The sequence below is a fragment of the Bufo bufo genome, chromosome 3 (genome assembly GCF_905171765.1).
Source record: "Bufo bufo chromosome 3, aBufBuf1.1, whole genome shotgun sequence".
In the NCBI taxonomy this organism is placed as follows: Eukaryota; Metazoa; Chordata; class Amphibia; order Anura; family Bufonidae; genus Bufo; species Bufo bufo.
The window spans coordinates 631,495,198-631,516,383 of NC_053391.1; the positions used below are offsets into that span (position 1 = coordinate 631,495,198).

The window sequence follows — 21,186 nt, forward strand, 5'->3', positions numbered from 1 at the left end:
CGTGTGAACGAGCCCTGACTTTGTTAGCACATAACCCATTCTAAAAAGGAGGAGCAGCAATAAAAATGCTAGTCTAATCAGCACTATATTGGATTGAACAGGTGTACGCAACACCCCCCCTTTACTGGGGTGTGCAAAGAAAGCAGGCACAAATGTCCTAGGCTCCAGCCTCTGCTGCAAGAGAGTGGGAGGAAAGAAAGCGTGCACTTAGTGTAGCGTAATGTGTGTGTCCTCTACATATCCCCTGCTGGGGGTGTGCACTGAAGAGGCCTGCTGCAACATCAAGGACTAGAAACTGTAGTGCCTGGCCAGGGACATAACTTATGTCATGTATTGTTATGTTGTGTATTGCACCCAGCCTAGCTGTGTATGGATGGCATAGCTAAGGTTAATAATCCTGGCTCAACCCCTGCAGGAGGTTGGGTGGAGATCCAGGATCCACTCCCAGCACAGTTAGTTTAGAGAGGAAGAAAGCTGTGCCTTTTTCTCCTTCTTTAGGCCCAGAACATCCCAGAGACAAACAGATCTATGTGTGAAATAGATCTGTATTAGACCTGCAGATGAGGTTGACAATTGTAGGGAAGAAAGTGTTCCTTCCTGACAACTGCCTGCCCGTTAGTGGAGGAGACCGCTGCTGTTACATGCAACGATCTCCTCCACAGTACGGGGAGGAGTGATCACTAATACCATCGCTCATCCCCTTACAGAATCGTTATTTGACAGCAGCAGAGCGTAATTAGACCGCACAAGCTGCTGCTGGCGAACAATGATTTTTCAGCCTCCTTAAAAATTGTGATTGCCCAATGAACAAGCTTGCGTAATCGCAGTACTTTCACACAGGCAGATCATCGCTAATGAGTGCTCTTCCAAACACTTGTTAGCAATGATCTGCCCGACTATCTCCTGGTCTAATACAGTCCTTACTGGAAGATCAACAGAAAGAGGAAGGTAAAGGAGAATGTAGAATCTGCATGGCCAAGCATAGAAGTCAACAAGGTAACCTGCGACTACAGCCATTCAGACTTTGCTGCTGTGGGGGACACCGTTAAGACACCTATTACACTTGGACACATCCAGGCCAGACATACTTTCAAAACCCTATATCTCATAGTAGATAATGGAGCCATTTTTGCCAAGGTACTGTTGCCAGCCATAGAGTCTACTGATAGAGACTTTAGCAAAATAGTTTACAAAGAGGGCCATAACTCTCATCCCTGATTAAATCCATACACTGCTATCTGGGAGAGAATTGCGCTGTGTACAGTTGGAACCCTGTTTTGCTATAATTGGATGTACTACAACTCCCATTTTGCACATCAGTAAAGAGAGAAGTTTATTCTTCCACCACTGGCCTGGTTTTCTGACTCCTGCACCATTCACTGGCCATTGCACTCTACACACCCTGCTTTGCACCTATACAAACACCTAACATCACAGGCACCCCAATCAGGGGGTGCCCTAAGGGAAGATAGGGTGCCCCCTCCTTTCATGGCACGGCTCTAAGGAGCTACAGTGTAAAGAAAGCTGCCGTGATTGACGGTGACAGCCAGAGCCACTTGCACTCCCATCCTCCACTCTGGCTCCTCCTGGGCTGCTGCACTTTGACACGTCCATGGACATACCATCCCAGGAATTTCTTTACTATTAATGAGCCCTTAGATTGGTGGGGGTCCGACTGCTGCCGCACTCCACTGAGCTCTGTGGCCTCCTCACAGCATAAGGCCTCTTGCACACGAACGTATTTTCATTCCGTGTCCGCTCAGTTTTTTTTTTTTGCGGACCGTATACGGAACCATTCATTTCAATGAGTCCACAAAAAAAAAAAACGGAAGGTACTCCGTGTGCATTCTGTTTCCGTATTTCTATATTTCTGTTCCGCAAAAAAATAGAACATGTCCTATTATTGCATTACGGACAAGGATAGTACTGTTCTATGAAGGGCCAGCTGTTCCGTTCCGCAAAATCCGTATTTTTTAGCGGATCCGTTTTTTACGGACCACAAAATACATACGGTCATGTGCAAGAGGCCTCACAAGCATAGGAAGAGGCTGTAGCGATCAACAGAGCACCAAAGGCTGTTCAAAAGGTGATCAGTGGGGGTCCAGGGTGTCGAACCTCCACAGATTTGATATTGGTGATGGCCATCTCTTTCTTTTTTTGTATGTCCCCTGTGTATTAACCAATTAGAACGCGGCTTTGAAGTAGTCAAGAACATAAGTATTCTTGACTGTAAAATATGTTATCTTACCTTTACTGTATTGTCTGTTGCAATTGAAAAGATTTTGTTATCTTCTGATGAGACTTCAAGAAAAAATATAGGCGCAGTATGACCGCGAAGCATGCCTGTCGCCCGCCTATAAAGAGCAATAAGGTTTTATGATGTCATTTTTGCACCAACCACTGTACAGTATTTTGGTACAGAAAAATATATGATATGCTGTGAACTCACTAATCCAGTTTTCTGGATATATACATGATATATAACTTACGCAGGCATGTAGAGGTTCCACAGTCTAATAATGCGATCCATTCCTCCCGTTACGACAAGGCTGTTCTTTTTGCAGAATGCAAAAGTTTTCACCCCTTTATATATGCGGAATACTGTTTGGTCTCCACTTGCTCTCCTCTGTGGTGGTCCAGGTGTGAATGCTCCTCTACGTCCCTTCAGGTCTTTCACATGGTCTTTTATGTCCTTCATCTGCTGTTCTACATTTGTTGTCCCAACTGTACAACCTAAAAGAGCAAATATGAGATGACAAATATGAGATGACGCTTATATCTGGCTTGGGGAGTTATAAATGTAACCATGAAATTCACTTTGGTGAGACTAGACATTCGTTTTAGGACAACGATAGTACTGAAAATTTAAAACATGTACAAACATAGAGGAGATAAGTCAAAAGAGTTTCTGGCTCCTTGATCCCATGACAGGAGGGCCTAGTGCTTGCTGACCTCTCACTCTGTCCCTTCTTTATAGAAGGGTTAGGAGATTATTTGCTCCCTTGTTTGTCCATAGATAAATGAATGCTTCCAATCATTCACAGCAAACATAGATCTTGAAAGTTGCAAGCAAAAATTGAAATAAACTGAGAAACTAGCAACTTTTCTTTTATGTAAAACCAAAATTGCCCTTTAAGTTAAAGGGGTTGGCCCATCTGGGATACTGATGGCATATTCCTAGGATATGCCATCAATGTCAGATAGGACTATGTTTCTCAGATGAGCACACTGCGCATGCACTAGGTGCTTTCCATTTATTGCTGTGGGAGTTCCGAACAACAGCCAAGCAAGCAGACTCGCTGTTTTCGGAACCTCCATAGTGGTCAATGGAGAATGTACCTGATAAGCATGGCTACCTTTCCATTCACAGTTAAGGACCGACACTTGGCTGTTTTCGGAACCTCCATAGTGGTCAATGGAGAGTGTACCTCATAAGCATGGCCACCTTTCCATTCACCATTAAGGGCCGGCACTTGGCTGTTTTCGGAACCTCCATAGTGGTTAATGGAGAGTGTACCTCATAAACATGGCTACCTTTGCATTCACAGTTAAGGACTGACACTTGGCTGTTTTCTGAACTCCCATAGTGGTAAACAGAGGGTGGCTGGAAGCTATGGCACTCTTTCCTCTCTAGCTGGCAATAATACTCTGTCAATGGTGGCTGTAATGTCCACTACAGGATACAAGGTCTTGATGTCATATCTGTCCAAGATATGTTCAAGTGTGAAGGGTGTCTTAACAGAGTCCTGCCACTGCAGTAAGGTCTGAATGGCTGTAGTTGCAGGTTACCTTACTGACTCTACTATTGATCATGCAGATTCTAATTTCTCCTTTTCTCTCTCTTTCTGTAGATCTTGCAGAGTCTCTGGAACTTGAGGCCCAAGAAGAAGGAGCACATGGACTTTGCTTCCTTCCCCTCTGAAACTCCAGACTATACTCTCCCTAAAGGTTAGGGGTGGGGCCAGCCCACATCTAACCTCCTATGTGGGTTGAGCCAGGGTGATTAAGCCTGTTTTTGCCATTCATACACATTATAATGGTGGGAACACATAACATGGCAATAAAATGGCTAATATAACATTAAAAAACAAACTTATATGCAGATACCCCCTGCACTGGGGTACTGCACTGAGAGACTACCCCTGAAGGAAAGAGAACAGACATTCACTGGAGGTGTACAACCATCAAGGTCAAACTGGATTCAGACAGTAAGGCACTCCACATTTATGGCAATAAGACTTTACTGCTTGTGGAAAGGGTTAATTGTCTTAGGTGCCCACCGCACTTTGAGGCAGACTGGCCATCCAAGATCTGCACCCCGCTAATGAGTGTGGGACTGCACGCCTGTGGTTATTTGGGAAGATTGTAAATTGTACCTAGAAAGAGACTCAGGGAGGACCACTACTACCATCATTGCTACTGCCTATACACATATTGGGAGAAGCCTATTCTGTAACATACTTCAGAACTGTGCCTTTTGCTGCTATATGAACTACTACTCCCATTAGCTATTCAGTAAAGAGAGACATTATTTATTGCAACCAAACAAGCCAGGTCATTGACTCCATCATCATTTGCCAGCCCTTATCCATCCATGCTCTCCTGCCTTGCACCCTGCCAATAATCCACCATTAAGGGCACCCCAGACACCACCAGACAGGAGACCCCAAAAGTCCAATGTGTCCCCTGAGGAAAGAATGGGTGAGACCTCCCATCACTGCATGGCCCCAGAGAGTGCTGGAATGAGGACAGCCACTGTGAACCACCATCACTCCTACCAGTGTCTCAACTACCACTCCCCTCCTCCCAGTTCTCCCCCTTGCGGGTCACTGCACGATCGGGTCAGGGGAACTGCAGTCGGTCCAGGAGATGTGGCCGCCATGTTTTCCAGCTGTTACATTGGGTGCACATACCAGCCATGACATTGCACTTCTCATATATTGTAGTAATATGGTTATTATTTAACTTACCAATTACTAAAGCTGTAGACTCATCATTTGAAGCAGAAATGACCGCTTTAATGGAATCATAATATTTCATCTGGAAAAATCAAACAGTCATATACTTATTTAAAGTACGACTCCATTTAAAAAAAAAAACATTGTACAAATTACTTTTTTATTTATTCATTTTTTTATTTCATTTATCTAATTCCATTTTTTAGATGCAGCTCTATAGAAAGGAAGATAAATCATGAGATATATTTATGAAACTGAATAAAAGACAGTAGTGTAAAGGAAAACCCCTTAAAGGGAATGTGTCATGACATAATTAGCTATTAGATAATTAGCTTCCTGTTCTTTGAGAGCAGCCACGTGGGCCACAGACACTAAAAACTGGAGAGGACCTCATTGACCTCTATGGGAGTGTTTTGTAGGCATGCTGTGTGACCTGTGCAGAGGTCAGGAGGGAGTAGATAAGCTGTGATATCATCTATTGTGAATGGCGGATCCTGTGTTATCTATACAAAGGTGATAGTTGTCACTGTAATTCTGCCTGTGATGATGAGATCGCTACTGAAAATGTACCTGTACAGAACAGGAAGTCTCAATATATTAGTCCTAGCAGAGGTCACAATAACGCCTGTACAAGCGTCATAGACGCCTGTTCAGGCTGTTTTACTCTCTGAAAAAAATCTAAGGCGTACCAATACGCCTTAGACTTTTCCCCTACATTCAGCAGCACAGTGCGTGCAGTGAACAGCGCAGGCAGCGCAGCGATGCTGCCTGTGCCTAAAATAAACAATAGCAAAGCTTCATACAGTAAGGAGCTTTGCTATTGGTTAGTTTGGGCGGGCGCCGAAGCCATACAGCGCCCTGCAGCAGGGGAAGCCGGTGCTGAAAGGAGGGGGGGCCAGCTCCCGAATCCCGATGTATGAGGAGAGCAGGGGCAGCGCTGCGCCGGCAAACATGGCATGGAGCTGAAGAGGAATGGAGTGCTGGACCACTGCAGGGGAGCCCAGAAGGTGAAAGTGCAGCAATGTATCGATGTGTGTAATGTATGTAGTGCAGTGTATGATCTACACACTGCACCACACACATCACACACTGCACTACATACATAACACACTACACCACTACATACATCACACACACTGCACTCCATACAGTGCTGCCCATAATTATTCATACCCCTGGCAAATTTTGACTTAAAGTTACTTTTATTCAACCAGAAAGTAATTTTTTGACGGGAAATGACATAGGTGTCTCCCAAAAGATAATAAGACGATATACAAGAGGCATTATTGTGGGAAAAACATTTCTCAGCTTTTATTTACATTTGAGCAAAAAGTGTCCAGTCCAAAATTATTCATACCCTTCTCAATAATCAATAAGAAAAGCCTTTATTGGGTATTACAGCAATCAAACGCTTCCTATAATTGCAGACCAGCTTTTTGCATGTCTCCACAGGTATTTTTGCCCATTCATCTTTAGCAATGAGCTCCAAATCTTTCAGGTTGGAGGGTCTTCTTGCCATCACCCTGATCTTTAGCTCCCTCCACAGATTCTCAATTGGATTCAAGTCTGGACTCTGGCTGGGCCACTCCAAAACGTTAATGTTGTCTGCTAACCATTTCTTCACCACTTTTGCTGTGTGTTTTGGGTCATTGTCATGCTGAAATGTCCACTGGTGCCCAAGGCCAAGTTTCTCTGCAGACTGCCTGATGTTGTCGTTGAGAATCCTCATGTATTGCTCTTTTTTATGGTGCCGTTTACTGTGATTAGGTTCCCTGGTCCATTGGCTGAAAAACATCCCCAAATCATTAGGTTCCCGCCACCATGTTTGACAGTGGGGATGGTGTTCTTTGGGTTGAAGGCTTCTCCTTTTTTATGCCAACTGGACACTTTTTGCTCAAATGTAAATAAAAGCTGAGAAATGTTTTCCCCCACAATAATGCCTCTTGTACATCATCTTATTATCTTTTGGGAGACACCTATGTCATTTCCCGTCAAAAAATTACTTGCTGGTTAAATAAAAGTAACTAAGTCAAATTTTGCCAGGGGTATGAATAATTATGGGCAGCACTGTACATACATCACTCACACTGCACTACATACATCACACACACTGCACTATATACATCACACACTGATGTATGTGGTGCAGTGTGTAGTAAAGGCACAGCAGGCTATTATAGCCAAGTTACAAAGTACAGGGAAGATCCACCATATTGGACTGGACTTGTTTTGCTCCGTTAGATGAGCAGAACAACGAAAATAATGGAAGTGTTGGATTTTTGTCATTTGTTTAACATATACAAAAAAAACTGTATGTTAACGGACGCCTCGGACAGATGCCATACCGTGGCATCCGTCACCATAGAGTTCCATTGTACAAAAAAAAAAAAACATACTCTGAACAAAAATATAAACACAACACTTTTGGTTTTGCTCCCATTTTGCATGAACTGAACTCAAAGATCTGAAAAATTTTCTACATACACAAAAGACCCATTACTCTCAAATATTGTTCACAAGTCTGTCTAATTCTGTGTTAGTGAGCACTTCTCCTTTGCCGAGATAATCCATCCCACCTCACAGGTGTGGCATATCAAGGTGGTGATTAGACAGCATGAATATTGCACAGGTGTGCCTTAGACTGCCCACAATAAAAGGCCACTCTGAAATGTGCACAGTTTTGCCTTACTGGGGGAAGGGGGGGGGTCAGAAAACCAGTCAGTATCTGGTGTGGCCACCATTTGCCTCACGCAGTGCAACGCATAGAGTTGATTAGGTTGTTCAATAGCTGTGTGAAGTTGCAGAATATTGGCAGGAACTGGAACACACTGTCGTATACACCGATCCAGCGCATCCAAAACATGCTCAATGGGTGAAATGTCCGGTGAGTATGCTGGCCATGCAAGAACTGGGATGTTTTCAGCTTCTAGGAATTGTGTACAGATCCCTGCAACATGAGGTGATGGTCGTGGATGAATGGCACAACAATGGGCCTCAGGATCTCATCACGGTATCTCTGTGCATTCAAAATGCCATCAATAAAATGCACCTGTTTGTTGTCCATAACATACACCTGCCCATACCATAACCCCACCGCCACCATGGGCCACTCGATCGACAACGTTGACGTCAGCAAACCGCTCACCTACACGACGCCACAAACTCTGTCTGCCATCTGCCCTGAACAGTGAAAAACGGGACTCATCCGTGAAGAGAACGCCTCTCCAATGTGCCAGACGCCATCGAATGTGAGCAGTTGCCCACTCAAGTTGGTTACAACGACGAACTGCAGTCAGGTCCAGACCCCGATGAGGACGACTAGCATGCAGATGAGCTTCCCTGAGACGGTTTCTGACAGTTTGTGCAGAAATTCTTTGGTTATGCAAACCTATTGCTGCTGCAGCTGTCCGGGTGACTGGTCTCAGACGATCATGGAGGTGAACATGCTGGATGTGGAGGTCCTGGGCTGGTGTGGTTACACGTGGTCTGTGGTTGTGAGGCCGGTTGGATGTACTGCCAAATTCTCTGAAACGCCTTTGGAGATGGCTTATGGTGGAGAAATTAACATTCATTGCATGGGCAACAGCTCTTGTAGACATTCCTGCCGTCAGCATGCCAATTGCACGCTCCCTCAAACGTTGCAACATCTGTGGCATTGTGCTGTGTGATCAAACTGCACATTTCAGAGTGGTCTATTATTGTAGGCAGTCTAAGGCATACCAGTGCAATAGCAATATTCATGCTGTCTAATCAGCACCTTGATGAGCCACACCTGTGAGGTGGGATGGATTATCTCGGCAAAGGAGAAGTGCTCACTAACACAGATTTAGACAGATTGTGAACAATATTTGAGAGTAATGGGTCTTTTGTGTATGTAGAAAATGTTTCAGATCTTTGAGTTCAGCTCATGCAAAATGGGAACAAAACCGAAAGTGTTGCGCTTATATTTTTGTTCAGTGTATATGCTAATGCATATGTTTTGTTTTGTTTTTTTGCAGAATGGGAAATCTAAGTGTACTACGTCTTTCTATCCTGCAAAGTCCAGAAAAAAATAATCTAATTTTATTTTACAATGGAACTCTATGGTGACAGATGCCACAGTATGGCATCTGTCTGAGGCGTCTGTTATTGTATAAGTTTTTTCATGTATGTTAAACGTATGACCGAAACATGATGTGAACCCGGCCTAACTGACAGGAACAGAGCTGAAAAGACTCCAATGACTATGATGGAGTCCATTCAGTTTCTGTTTGGGATCCTGTCTTTTTACCGGACAAAAAAGTCCTGCATGCAAGGATTTTTTGTCTAGTCTTTTTGACAAAATCTGTGGAGGAGGCTCCAAACGCAGCCTCCAACGCAGATATGAACAAGTGCAGGCCACGTATTATGTATTTAAAATGACTTCAACTTTCTCGTACTCCTCCTCGGCTAAAAACACTCCTCAAAAATGGTAAGAGGAGTATTTTTACTCTTCCAGAAAAAATGTAGCGCGACCTCTGAGTCCTAGTGGTCGCTGCAAAAACTGCCTGATTTTAGATATTTTTTTAAACATGGACAGTGACAGTGACAAAATTAAAATAAAATCACCAAAAAAAAAAAAAAGTGTTACGGCAGTGGGTGTAGAACCACTGTGATGCTAAGGGCGTCATCCTGGCAGTCCCCTGGTATACACCTTTTAATCCCTGTACAGGAATCTGGACTTTGCTGCAGGGGAGCCATGAGGCCGTTACCTCTTGGAGTAGTCCCTGTGTGGTTGCCAGCTAACCCACAGGGGTCAGAGACACCGATAAGACACTGAGGAGTCAGGAAAAGTCGTAGTCAGGGACAGGCCGAAATCAGTGCAGGTTGAGTACATGCTTAATGGAAAACGATCCAAGGGAGGGCAGGAAGTGAAGGGTCAATACAGAGGTCAGTTACAGGTCATTTCAGACAGCTGAAGGTCAGAGGTCAAAGTACAGTAAACAGGCAGAGGTCAGTACATGGGCAGACAAATGGCTACATCACACCTTCACAGGAACTAGCAAGCTAAGGAATGTATTGCTCAGGCACACTCAAACAGGAGTAGGTGCCTTAAGCCATACGCTGGTGAAGATGAGGGTGAGTGTATGCTAGCCCTTTAAGAGCCAGAAGATGTGCATGCCCTATGGGAAGAGGAAGTGAGATCTTGCCGTCTGTGTGGAGGGACAGAGCGGACTCAATGGTTGGACCCGCTGAGAAGAAGACAGCAGGACAGGGTAACTAGAGCAGTGGCAGCTCATGGCCACCGCTGTAACAATCTGTTTAACATATAAAAGTAATTTTAACAAAAGGTCACACAGATACACAAAGATACCTTGCACTTACTTGTGTAACCCAATCTCCATGTACTTTCCAGCGGATTAAAGTTACATGAGGAGAAAGAATGGCATTCTCCAAGACAATGGTTGGCATTATGTTATCTGGGCGAGGCTTCTTCTTCCACATTCTAAACATAAAAAATGTATATTATTACAGGATAAAGTAGTCAATTAATCAGGTTGACTTAGATGATCCATACAAACATTCATTGACAGAATCACGTTCATAGGAAATCAGCCAACCAATGTGACAAGAAGGAGAGTTCAAAAGCAGGTTTTTCATGTGTTGTTTCTGGCAAGTATTACGCACATATTTAACACTGACATACATTAGAAACTGTGCCCCGTGTATTTAAATGTGAAATATGTGCCATAGTTCATCCGGCATGTATTTTTATGATGTCATCTGTATTGGGTGTCTTAATGCTACTTTCACATGTACAGTGAGGAACATAAGTACAGTATTTGAACACGCTGCGATTTTGCAAGTTCTCCCACTTAAAAATCATGGAGGGGTCTGAAATTCACATTGTAGGTGCATTCCCACTCTGAGAGACTCAGGAAATCACATTGTATGACTTTAAAAGAATTTATTTGTCTTGCACTGCTGAACATAAGTATTTGAACACCTGAGAAACAGCAAGAATTCTGGCTCTCAAAGACCTGTTACTGTGCCTTTAAAAAGTCCACCTACTCCACTCATTAATCTAACTTAGTAGCACCTGTCTGAGCTCTTTAAAGACCCTTGTCCACCCCACAGTCAGTCAGATGCCAACTACTACCATGGGCAAGACCAAAGAGCTGTCAAAAGACACCAGAGACAAAATTGTGGACCTCCACAAGGCTGGAAAGGGCTACGGGGCAATTGCAAAGGAGCTTGGTGAAAATAGATCAACAGCAATTATTAGAAAATGGAAGAGGCTAAAGACGACTGTCAGTCTCCCTCGGACTGGGGCTCCATGCAAGATCTCACCTCGTGGGGTATCATTGATGATAAGAAAGGTGAGGAATCAGCCCAGAACTGCAAGGGAGGAGCTGGTCAATGACATGAAGAGAGCTGGGACCACAGTTTCAAAGGTCACTGTCAGTAGAACACTACGCCATCATGGTTTTAAATCATGCACTGCACAGAAGGTTCCCCTGCTAAAATCATCACATGTCCAGGCCCATCTGAAGTTTGCCAATGATCATCTGGATGATCCAGAGGAGGCATGGGAGAAAGTCATGTGGTCAGATGAGACCAAAGTAGAACTTTTTGGTCTAAACTTCACTCTTCGTGTTTGGAGGAAAAAGAAGGATGAGTTGCATCCCAAGAACACCATCCCTACTGTGAAGCATTGGGGTGGTAACATCATGCTTTGGGGGTGCTTTTCTGCGAAGGTGACAGGATGACTGCACTGTATTAAGAGGATGAATGGTGCTATTTATTGTGAGATTTTGAGCAACAACCTCCTTCCCTCAGTCAGAGCATTAAAAATGGGTCGTGGCTGGGTCTTCCAACATGACAACGACCCGAAGCACACAGCCAGGATAACCAAGGAGTGGCTCCGTAAGAAGCAAATCAAGGTTCTGGAGTGGCCTAGCCAGTCTCCAGACCTAAATCCAATAGAACATCTTTGGAGGGAGCTGAAACTCCGTGTTGCTTAGCGACAGCCCCGAAACCTGACAGATCCAGAGGAGATCTGTGTTGAGGAGTGGGCCAAAATCCCTGTTGCAGTGTGTGCAAACCTGGTCAAGAACTACAGGAAACGTTTGACCTCTGTAATTGCAAATAAAGGCTTCTGCACCAAATATTAACACTGATTTTCTCAGGTGATCAAATACTTATGTTCAGCAGTGCAAGACAAATAAATTATTTTAAATTCATACAATGTGATTTCCTGATTTTTTTTTATTCTGTCTCTCAGAGTGGGAATGCACCTACAATGTGAATTTCAGACCCCTCCATGATTTCTAAGTGGGAGAACTTGCAAAATCGCAGGGTGTTCAAATACTTCTGTTCCTCACTGTATTAGGCCTCTTGCACATGACCATATGGCTTTTTCAGTATTTTGTGGTCCACAAAAAACGGATCCGCAAAAAATATTTTTTTGCGGAACGGAACAGCTGGCCCCTGATAGAACAGTCCTATCCTTGTCAGTTATGTGGAACAGAAATACAGAAACGGAAGGCATACGAAGTACCTTCCGTTTTTTTGGAGGATCCATTGAAATGAATGGTTCCGTATACGGAACGCAAAAAACGGAACGTAAATGGAAAACAAAAAACATTTGTGTGCAAGAGGCCTTATGCTGTGATATGCTTCAAAATCGCTCGAAAACAGCTTCCCATTGTTTTCAATGGAAAATGCACACCATAGTTCACACTGCCGCATATTTTTATGCAGTGGTTTTCAAAAAAGCTTTAAGAAGTAGCTTGTCAAGCTTTTTAGAAGCTAATTTTGCAAAAAATACCCTCTGGTTGCTATTTGGTATGTATTCTGCCAGTGTATATGCAGCTGCTAAAAAATGTTGCTTAAAAAACAGGAAGACACCAAAAAAGAGGCTGAGTTCTCTTGAAATGAGCTCTGTACATGTAAACATAGCCTCACGTCAATATTTGGTGAAAAATACACGTAAAAAAGATTACATACAAAATCTGACATGGATTACAGTATGTCACATTTTTCAGTCTCTACAATGCATTGTGTGAACATTGCCTTAAGAATTTCTGCCTTTATTTCACTATATCTTGCATTGAAAAATGTGAAAAAACATAAAAAATAAAATAAAATAGAAAAAATGCATTATAACCATGTTTTTTTCGGGTTTATATGGTGTTTATTTTACGCTAAAATTGACATGACAAACTTAATCTGTAGGTCAGTACGATTACAGCAATACCAAAATTACATAGTTTTTATTTTGTTTTACTACTTTAAAAAATAAAAACTTTCTTTGCATCACCATATTCAGACACCCCATAACTTTTTTGTATTTGTGTTTACAGATCTGCATGAGGGTTTGCTTTTTGTGTTATGATTTTTAGTTTTTATTGGTACCAATTTGGGGTACAGATGACTTTTTGATCACTTTTTATTAAAAGCTTTTAGGAGGGGCAAAGTGTTTTCTTTCTATTACGGCATTCACCACGCAGGATAAATATTTTTATATTTTAATAGTTCGGACATCTTTGGCCGAGGCGATACCTATTATGTTTATATTTTATTGTTTATTTATTTTCATATGTAAACTCTTCCCGAGGTGGTTTGAATTTTTTGTATTTTTTGTGGGGTACCGGGTATTTAAAAAAAAACTTTATTTTTCCTTTTACTGTAATTTTTAGTTAGGGGACTTGCGATCTTCTGATTGACTATACCAGAGGTGTATTGGCAATTAAAATTCTCCCTAAAAAATTTTGAGGTTGCCCCTTGTAGGCGGAGGCAGACTGGTAGAAGGCATGACTAAGTCAAGTAGACGGGGTCAGCAAACCGTTAGGCCTGGTCATAAAAGTGGCTGGTGGGGCCAATGAAAACAAGGAGCCTTTTCACTAAGCAGGTCTAATGTACAAGTAAGTAAGGCATTGCACTGGTTGACAGGGCCATGGCAATAGAACTGTAGGTGATGCAAACCTGCTAGTAGGTCAACACAATAGTGTATGGAGCACATGAATCAGTTATATGGGCGATATATCAGAAAAACAGAATATAATGTCCATTCACAATTGGCCCACGGCATCTGAAGAGTAAAAGGGGTTGGCCCATCAGACAATGGGGGCATATTGCTAAGATATACCCTCATTGTCTGATAGGTGCAGGTCCCAGCGTTGGGACCCACACCTACGCCAAGAACGGAGTGGGGCGAGCGGTGGCTGGAGGACCCTGGGTTCCGGCCACCGCCAAGAGCCTTCCAAATGGGAGTGCACCAGGCTTGCGAAGCCACAGCTCCCATTGATTTCTATGGGGCCGCCGAAAATAGCAGAGCCAGCGCTCTGCTATTTTCGGCGGCCCCATAGAAATGAAAAGAGGGCGGCTGCACATGCGCAGTGCGCCCTCCACCACTTTTCCCCACTCCATTCTTGGTGTAAGTGTGGGTCTCTCCTAGCGATATGCCCTCATTGTCTATGATGGGCCAACCCCTTTAAATGTCTGTGATTGGCGGTGAGCAAAATAAATTTCAATAAACAAATTTTTAAGTATATATGTTTATTTTGTTCCATTATTTTTTTTTTATAATTACTATGTAAATTATACTTCTGCTGTTATCCCATACAATTTACTGATTTAGGCTACATGCACACGACCGTGTGCCTTCCGCAATTTGCAGAACGGAACGGGCGGCCCATTGTAGAAATGCCTATTCTTGTCCACAAAACGGACAAGAATAGGACATGCTATATTTTTTTGCCACGGAACGGTGCAACGGATGCGGACAGCACACGGAGTGCTGGCCGCATCTTTTGCGGCCCCATTGAAGTGAATGGGTCCACATCCGAGCCGCAAAAACGGCGGCTCGGATGCGGACCCAAACAACGGCCGTGTGCATGAGGCCTTATAGAGATGTCTCTGTAGATATTAATATGTTGTACATGAATAATAATGAAGGTTTTTAGTCAGAAAAAATCCTTCTATTAATAACAATGGGCTCTGTAGCTCACTGGTTTGCTTGTCCGTCTCTCATACAGAAGGTCGTGGGTTTGAGACCTGGCAGTAACAATTTAAGAGTAGGGAATTAATAACATTTAAATATACAGTGGTGTCAACAAACATGCTAAAGGTGTTTGGAGATACCCAAGTGATGACTCTATGTATGGAAATAGCCAAATATGGAGTTAGCATAGGACTTACAGCGCAGTGATGCCATATATGGAGTCAGGCACGGGGCCCCTAAGCAACGCAGGGACTCTTAAAGTGCATAGCACAGCAATCATAGATCTGTGTTACAGACTGTAAAACAGATTGCAGGCCAGCAGCCCACTGCATAGTAGAAGGCAGTCAACTCACTAGGAATCTTCCCAGTGGGGTACATTGCCAATCCGTCCATGTCTTGTACCATACACTGTAATAGTATACTATTGCAGTCTATGGTATTCTGCCAGCATGCCTATCACGCAGTGCTTCCAGCACAGCTTTTCAGGCCGCTCTCTGTGACAGTGCAGGTCTTCACAAGGTCCCAAGCTGTCATAGCAACCGATTGGAGCCCTGCGATTTCACCACAGGGGCTTTGATCAGAGGGCAGAGGGAGCCACCTCCCTCTGTCTAACTGCTCAGATGCCATGATCGCTATTGACAGCAGCATCTAAAGGGATTAAATGACGGGGATCTGTGTTATCAGTTCATGACCCCACCCGACACACCTCTTGTGTCCTGCTGACATACGGTTATGTCAGGGGGAGTTTAAATGGTTATTCCTATTTTAAGAAGTGATGGCCTATCACTAGGATGATCAATGGGGGTCCAATCTCTGAGACCTCCACCAATCTTGAGAATGGAGGGGACACAGCGTTGGCTGCCATCACTTAATGATCAGGGGGAGGTGTTATCAGTGGCAGCTATCTCTGTATACACACTTTCGCAGATAATGCTACTGATAACACCTCCCACTTGAACAACAAAATAAGAAATAGCAGGAATTTAAATGAATAAAATTACAAGTTTTACTGAATCTTTTCCCATAAAACTATATATCAATCTGCTCAGCTCCTCCTGCTCCATTACATGCTGCCTACAGATTGCAACACATTTTTTGTTGAATGGGGTTATGCTACAGTTGCCTGCACAGTGGGTGGCCAGGGCACTACCATCTGGGGAAAAATAGTGAAAAGGGTGCAGCACTAAATTAGTGCTGCAGCCCCTTTATTTAAAGGATCAGTGGTAATCTCAGAGGTTGGCCTCCAAGAAGTGAATGTATATCCCTGGACAAGTGACAACATTAACCCCTTCCCGACATCTGACGTACATCACATGTCGGGTCTTTAAAGATGGCGCCCACTCCGGAGCGGAGCCTTGCAACATAGCAACCGGATGCCTGCGGTTTTATACAGCAGGCACCCGCGACTAATGTCCGCAATCAGCGGTTATGCCGGCCATGGACATTTAACCACTCAGATGCCGTGGTAAAATGTGACCATGGCATCTGAGAGTGTTAAAAACTGGACATGCGCGCTTCCAGGGCAGATGCGCTTTTCCCCCGGCGGAGATTTTTAACAAAGTTTAAAAAAAAGTAAAAAAATATAAAAATTCAAATCACCCCCTTTCTCCAAAATGAAAATAAATAAATAAACAATTTAACAAAATAACATCATGGGCATCACCGTGTGTGGAAAACGCCCGTACTATTAAAATATAAAAAAAGTTACACACCCCAAAATGATATTGGCAAAAACTACATATCGTCCAGCAAAAAATGAGCCCCTACACATCTCTGTAGACATAACTATAAAAAAATAAGTTATGGGGGTCAGAATATGATGATGAAAAGAAAAAAATAATTTGTTCCAAAGTTTTATTTTTTTTCAGTATTAAAATGCAAGAAAAACTATAGATATGTGGTATCCCCGGATTCATACTGACCTGGAGAATGAAGGGCACAAGTCAGTTTTACCGTATAGTAAATATAGTAAAAATAAATAAATAAATAAATAATTAAACTGTGGCGGAATGGTGTTTTTTTTTTCCAGTTCCACCCCATTTGGAATTTTTTTTCCTACATCCTATATAATATTAAATGGTGGCATTAGAAAGTACAACTTGTCTTGCAAAAACAAGCCGTCATACGGCTATGTGAGCAGAAGAATAAAAAAAAAGTTATGGCTCTGGGAAGTCAGGGAACGAAAAACCAAAACGGAAAATTGTCACGTCAGGAAAGGGTGAATGTAAGGCCTAGTTCACACTTCAGTGATTTGATCAGTGACTTCGATCAGTTATTGTGAGACATAACCAGGTGCAGGTCAGAAACACAGAAAAGGAGGAAACCTTCCCATTATACCTTATCTCTGTGAAAGCTCACAATCATTTAGAATTTTGATCACTGAAGTGTGAGCTAGGCCTCATGCATACAACCATATTTTGTATCCACGTCCAATGCACATTTTTTGCTGATTACACACAGACTATGGGTCTTCAACAAAAAAACGGACAGCACACAGGTGTCATTCATGTGCTTTCGGCATCTATATGTCCATTCTGCAAATTATAGAATGCATTTTATTCTTGTCCGTATTGAGGACAAGAATAGTCATTTCTAGTAATGGGATGGAGAAAAAAGCAGACTACACACAGAAGGTATCCGTATTTTGCAGATCCGTGGTTTGCGACCACAATATGTCCATGGTCTTGTGCATGCTGTTAAAGGGCTTCTGTCACCCCCAAAAACACATATATATATAAACACATATATTTTTTTTTTGGACTTGTTAAAATCCTTATTGAACGACTATTCCCTATATAGGGCTCTTACCTTTGGCTGTGGCTTCTTTTCCTTAAAAATCTATCTTTTAAAATATGCAAATCACTTCACTACCAGCAAGTAGGGCGTCTACTTGTTGGTAGCCGCCGCAAACAAACGCCCTCTCCTCCTCCGGCTGGCCCTGTCAGCATTTCAAATCCCGCGCCTGTCTTCATTCGGTGCAGGCGCTCTGAGAGAAGAAGGCTCGCCTCCTCAGCACTCCCTCAGTGCGCCTGCGCCGATGACGTCACCGAAAGAAGTGATTTGCATATTTTAAAAGATAGATTTTTAAGGAAAAGAAGCCACAACCAAAGGTAAGAGCCCTATATAGGGAATAGTCGTTCAATAAGGATTTTAACAAGCCCAAAAAAAAGAAAATGTGTTTTGGGGGTGACAGAAGCCCTTTAATATATTTATTACAATAGATTCTGTCAGGAGGATGTCTGTTTTTAGGCATTATTGTACCTTAAGGTTTCTCCTATTGAAGTGAATAGCAGAATGTTCACACATCCCTGTAATAAAGAATTGGTGGTTAGTGGGTATATTGTAATTACATTATATGCAATTTGATTACTGTCATTGACAATAGTAATAACAGTAATCACCATCAAAAAATGAATGGACATGGTTGTACTGTGCAGTATTCCATAAAAACTGTTTAAGAACTATGGGGGTCATTTATCAAACTGGTGTAAAGTAGAACTGGCTTAGTTGCCCATAGCAGCCAATCAAATTCCACCTTTAATTTTCCAACGGAGCTGCGAAAAATGAAAGGTGAAATCTGATTGGTTGCTATGGACTAAGCCAGTTCTACTCTTCTACACTAGTTTGATAAATCTTCCCCTACCTCTTAAAACTATTAGCACAGCAAAGACAAAATATATTTGTGTGTGTGTGGGGTTCCTGTAAGGTGGTGGATTGACTCCCTTACTTGTTTGTTGCTTTGTAGCCTGGACTAGGGCTAATGTGAAGCATTGCCATGCTCTGGACTGTGTGTCACATGCTTTTCCCAGCTGGCTACAGGTGGAACTTGTGATGGAGTCATGGACTGCATGGCTGTATAATATATAATGCACTGTTATAAACTAATATATTGCTTATCTTGTTTATTATATGGGTTACTATATGGGTTGCCTTGCCCTATTCATGATGGCAACTGAAAAATATGGCTCCTGGAGCCATGACTGGTGGGGAATGGTTCGCATTGCTTTAGTGCTCATGTGGGTGGACCAAATTATTCTTTAACCACCTCAGCCCCCCTAGCTTAAACACCCTTAATGACCAGGCCACTTCTTACACTTCTGACCTACCCTACTTTCACCGTTTATTGCTCGGTCATGCAACTTACCACCCAAATTAATTTTACCTCCTTTTCTTCTCACTAATAGAGCTTTCATTTGGTGGCATTTCATTGCTGCTGACATTTTTACTCTTTTTGTTATTAATCAAAATTTAACGATTTTTTTGCAAAAAAATTAAATTTTTCACTTTCAGTTGTAAAATTTTGCAAAAAAAATGACATCCATATATAAATTTTTCTCTAAATTTATTGTTCTAACATGTCTTTGATAAAAAAAAATGTTTGGGTAAAAAAAAAAATGGTTTGGGTAAAAGTTATAGCGTTTACAAACTATGGTACAAAAATGTGAATTTCCGCTTTTTGAAGCAGCTCTGACTTTCTGAGCACCTGTCATGTTTCCTGAGGTTCTACAATGGCCAGACAGTACAAACACCCCACAAATGACCCCATTTCGGAAAGTAGACACCCTAAGGTATTCGCTGATGGGCATAGTGAGTTCATAGAACTTTTTATTTTTTGTCACAAGTTAGCGGAAAATGATGATTTTTTTTTTTCTCTTACAAAGTCTCATATCCCACTAACTTGTGACAAAAAATAAAAACTTCTATGAACTCACTATGCCCATCAGCGAATACCTTGGGGTGTCTTCTTTCCAAAATGGGGTCACTTGTGGGGTAGTTATACTGCCCTTGCATTCTAGGGGCCCTAATGTGTGGTAAGTAGTTTGAAATCAAAATCTGTAAAAAATGGCCGGTGAAATCCGAAAGGTGCCCTTTGCCCACCTAGGCTGCAAAAAAGTGTCACACATGTGGTCTCTCCGTACTCAGGAGAAGTTGGGCAATGTGTTTTGGGGTGTCATTTTACATATACCCATGCTGGGTGAGATAAATATCTCGGAAAAAGACAACATTTCCCATTTTTTTATACAAAGTTGGCATTTGACCGAGATATTTCTCTCACCCAGCATGGGTATATGTAAAATGACACCCCAAAACACATTCCCCAACTTCTCCTGAGTACGGCGATACCACATGTGTGACACTTTTCTGCAGCCTAGATGCGCAAAGGGGCCCACATTCCTTTTAGGGGGGCATTTTTAGACATTTGGATCCCAGACTTCTTCTCACTCTTTAGGGCCCCTAAAATGCCAGGGCAGTATAAATACCCCACATGTGACCCCATTTTGGAAAGAAGACACCCCAAGGTATTCAATGAGGGGCATGGCGAGTTCATAGAATTTTTTTTTTTTTTGCCACAAGTTAGCGGAAATTTATTATTTTTTTTTTTTCTCACAAAGTCTCCCTTTCCGCTAACTTGGGACAAAAATTTCAATCTTTCATGGACTCAATATGCCCATCACGGAATACCTTGGAGTGTCTTCTTTCCAAAATGGGGTCATTTGTGGGGTGTTTGTACTGCCCTGGCATTTGAGGGTCTCCGCAATCATTACATGTATGGCCAGCATTAGGAGTTTCTGCTATTCTCCTTATATTGAGCATACGGGTAATGAGATTTTTTTTTTCCGTTCAGCCTCTGGGCTGAAAGAAAAAATGAACGGCACAGATTTCTTCATTCGCATCGATCAATGTGGATGGAAAAATCTCTGCCAAAAAAAAAAGAGGGGAAAGGCGTCTGCCAGGACATAGGAGCTCCGCCCAACATCCATACCCACTTAGCTCATATGCCCTGGCAAACCCGATTTCTCCATTCACATCAATCGATGTGGATGAATAAATCATTGCCGGAATTTTTATTTTTTTTATATACAAAGTGTTTGCCAAAGTATATGAACACCGCCGCCTCCTCAGCTCATATGCCTCGGCAAACATATCTTTTACTGCAGAGGAGAAATCTCGTCTTGCAGCGCCGCATACACCGACTTGTGTGTAATCTGACAGCAGCGCAATGCTTCTGGCAGAATGCACATCAGTGCTGCAGCTAGTCGATCGGTTGGTCCACCTGGAAGGTAAAAAAAACAAAACCAAAAAGAAAAAACTAAGCCGCAATGCAATAAATTTATTAACTTTATAATAACTTTTGAACAGAACATATAAACTTTTGAACTGAACGTTAACTTTTTTGCTTACCGGTGATTTTTTATTTTATTTAATTTTTTTACCTTTATAGGACATACCTCTCCTTCCCCATGGGACAATGTGCAAAGCGCA

The 21,186-nt window shown here is 42.5% G+C and overlaps 1 protein-coding gene across 1 annotated transcript in view; it reads right to left on the minus strand.

Moving 5' to 3' along the window:
- LOC120996311 (WD repeat-containing protein 49-like) overlaps positions 1-21,186 on the minus strand; it is a 193,320-nt gene that overhangs the window by 120,687 nt on the left and 51,447 nt on the right. Inside the window, exons 10-14 of the mRNA XM_040426158.1 lie at positions 18,184-18,230; positions 10,302-10,422; positions 4,971-5,040; positions 2,490-2,733; positions 2,249-2,354 (exon numbers count right to left, since the gene is read on the minus strand). Of these exons, the coding sequence (XP_040282092.1) occupies positions 2,249-2,354; positions 2,490-2,733; positions 4,971-5,040; positions 10,302-10,422; positions 18,184-18,230 (588 nt within the window). The remainder of the gene's footprint in view (positions 1-2,248; positions 2,355-2,489; positions 2,734-4,970; positions 5,041-10,301; positions 10,423-18,183; positions 18,231-21,186) is intronic.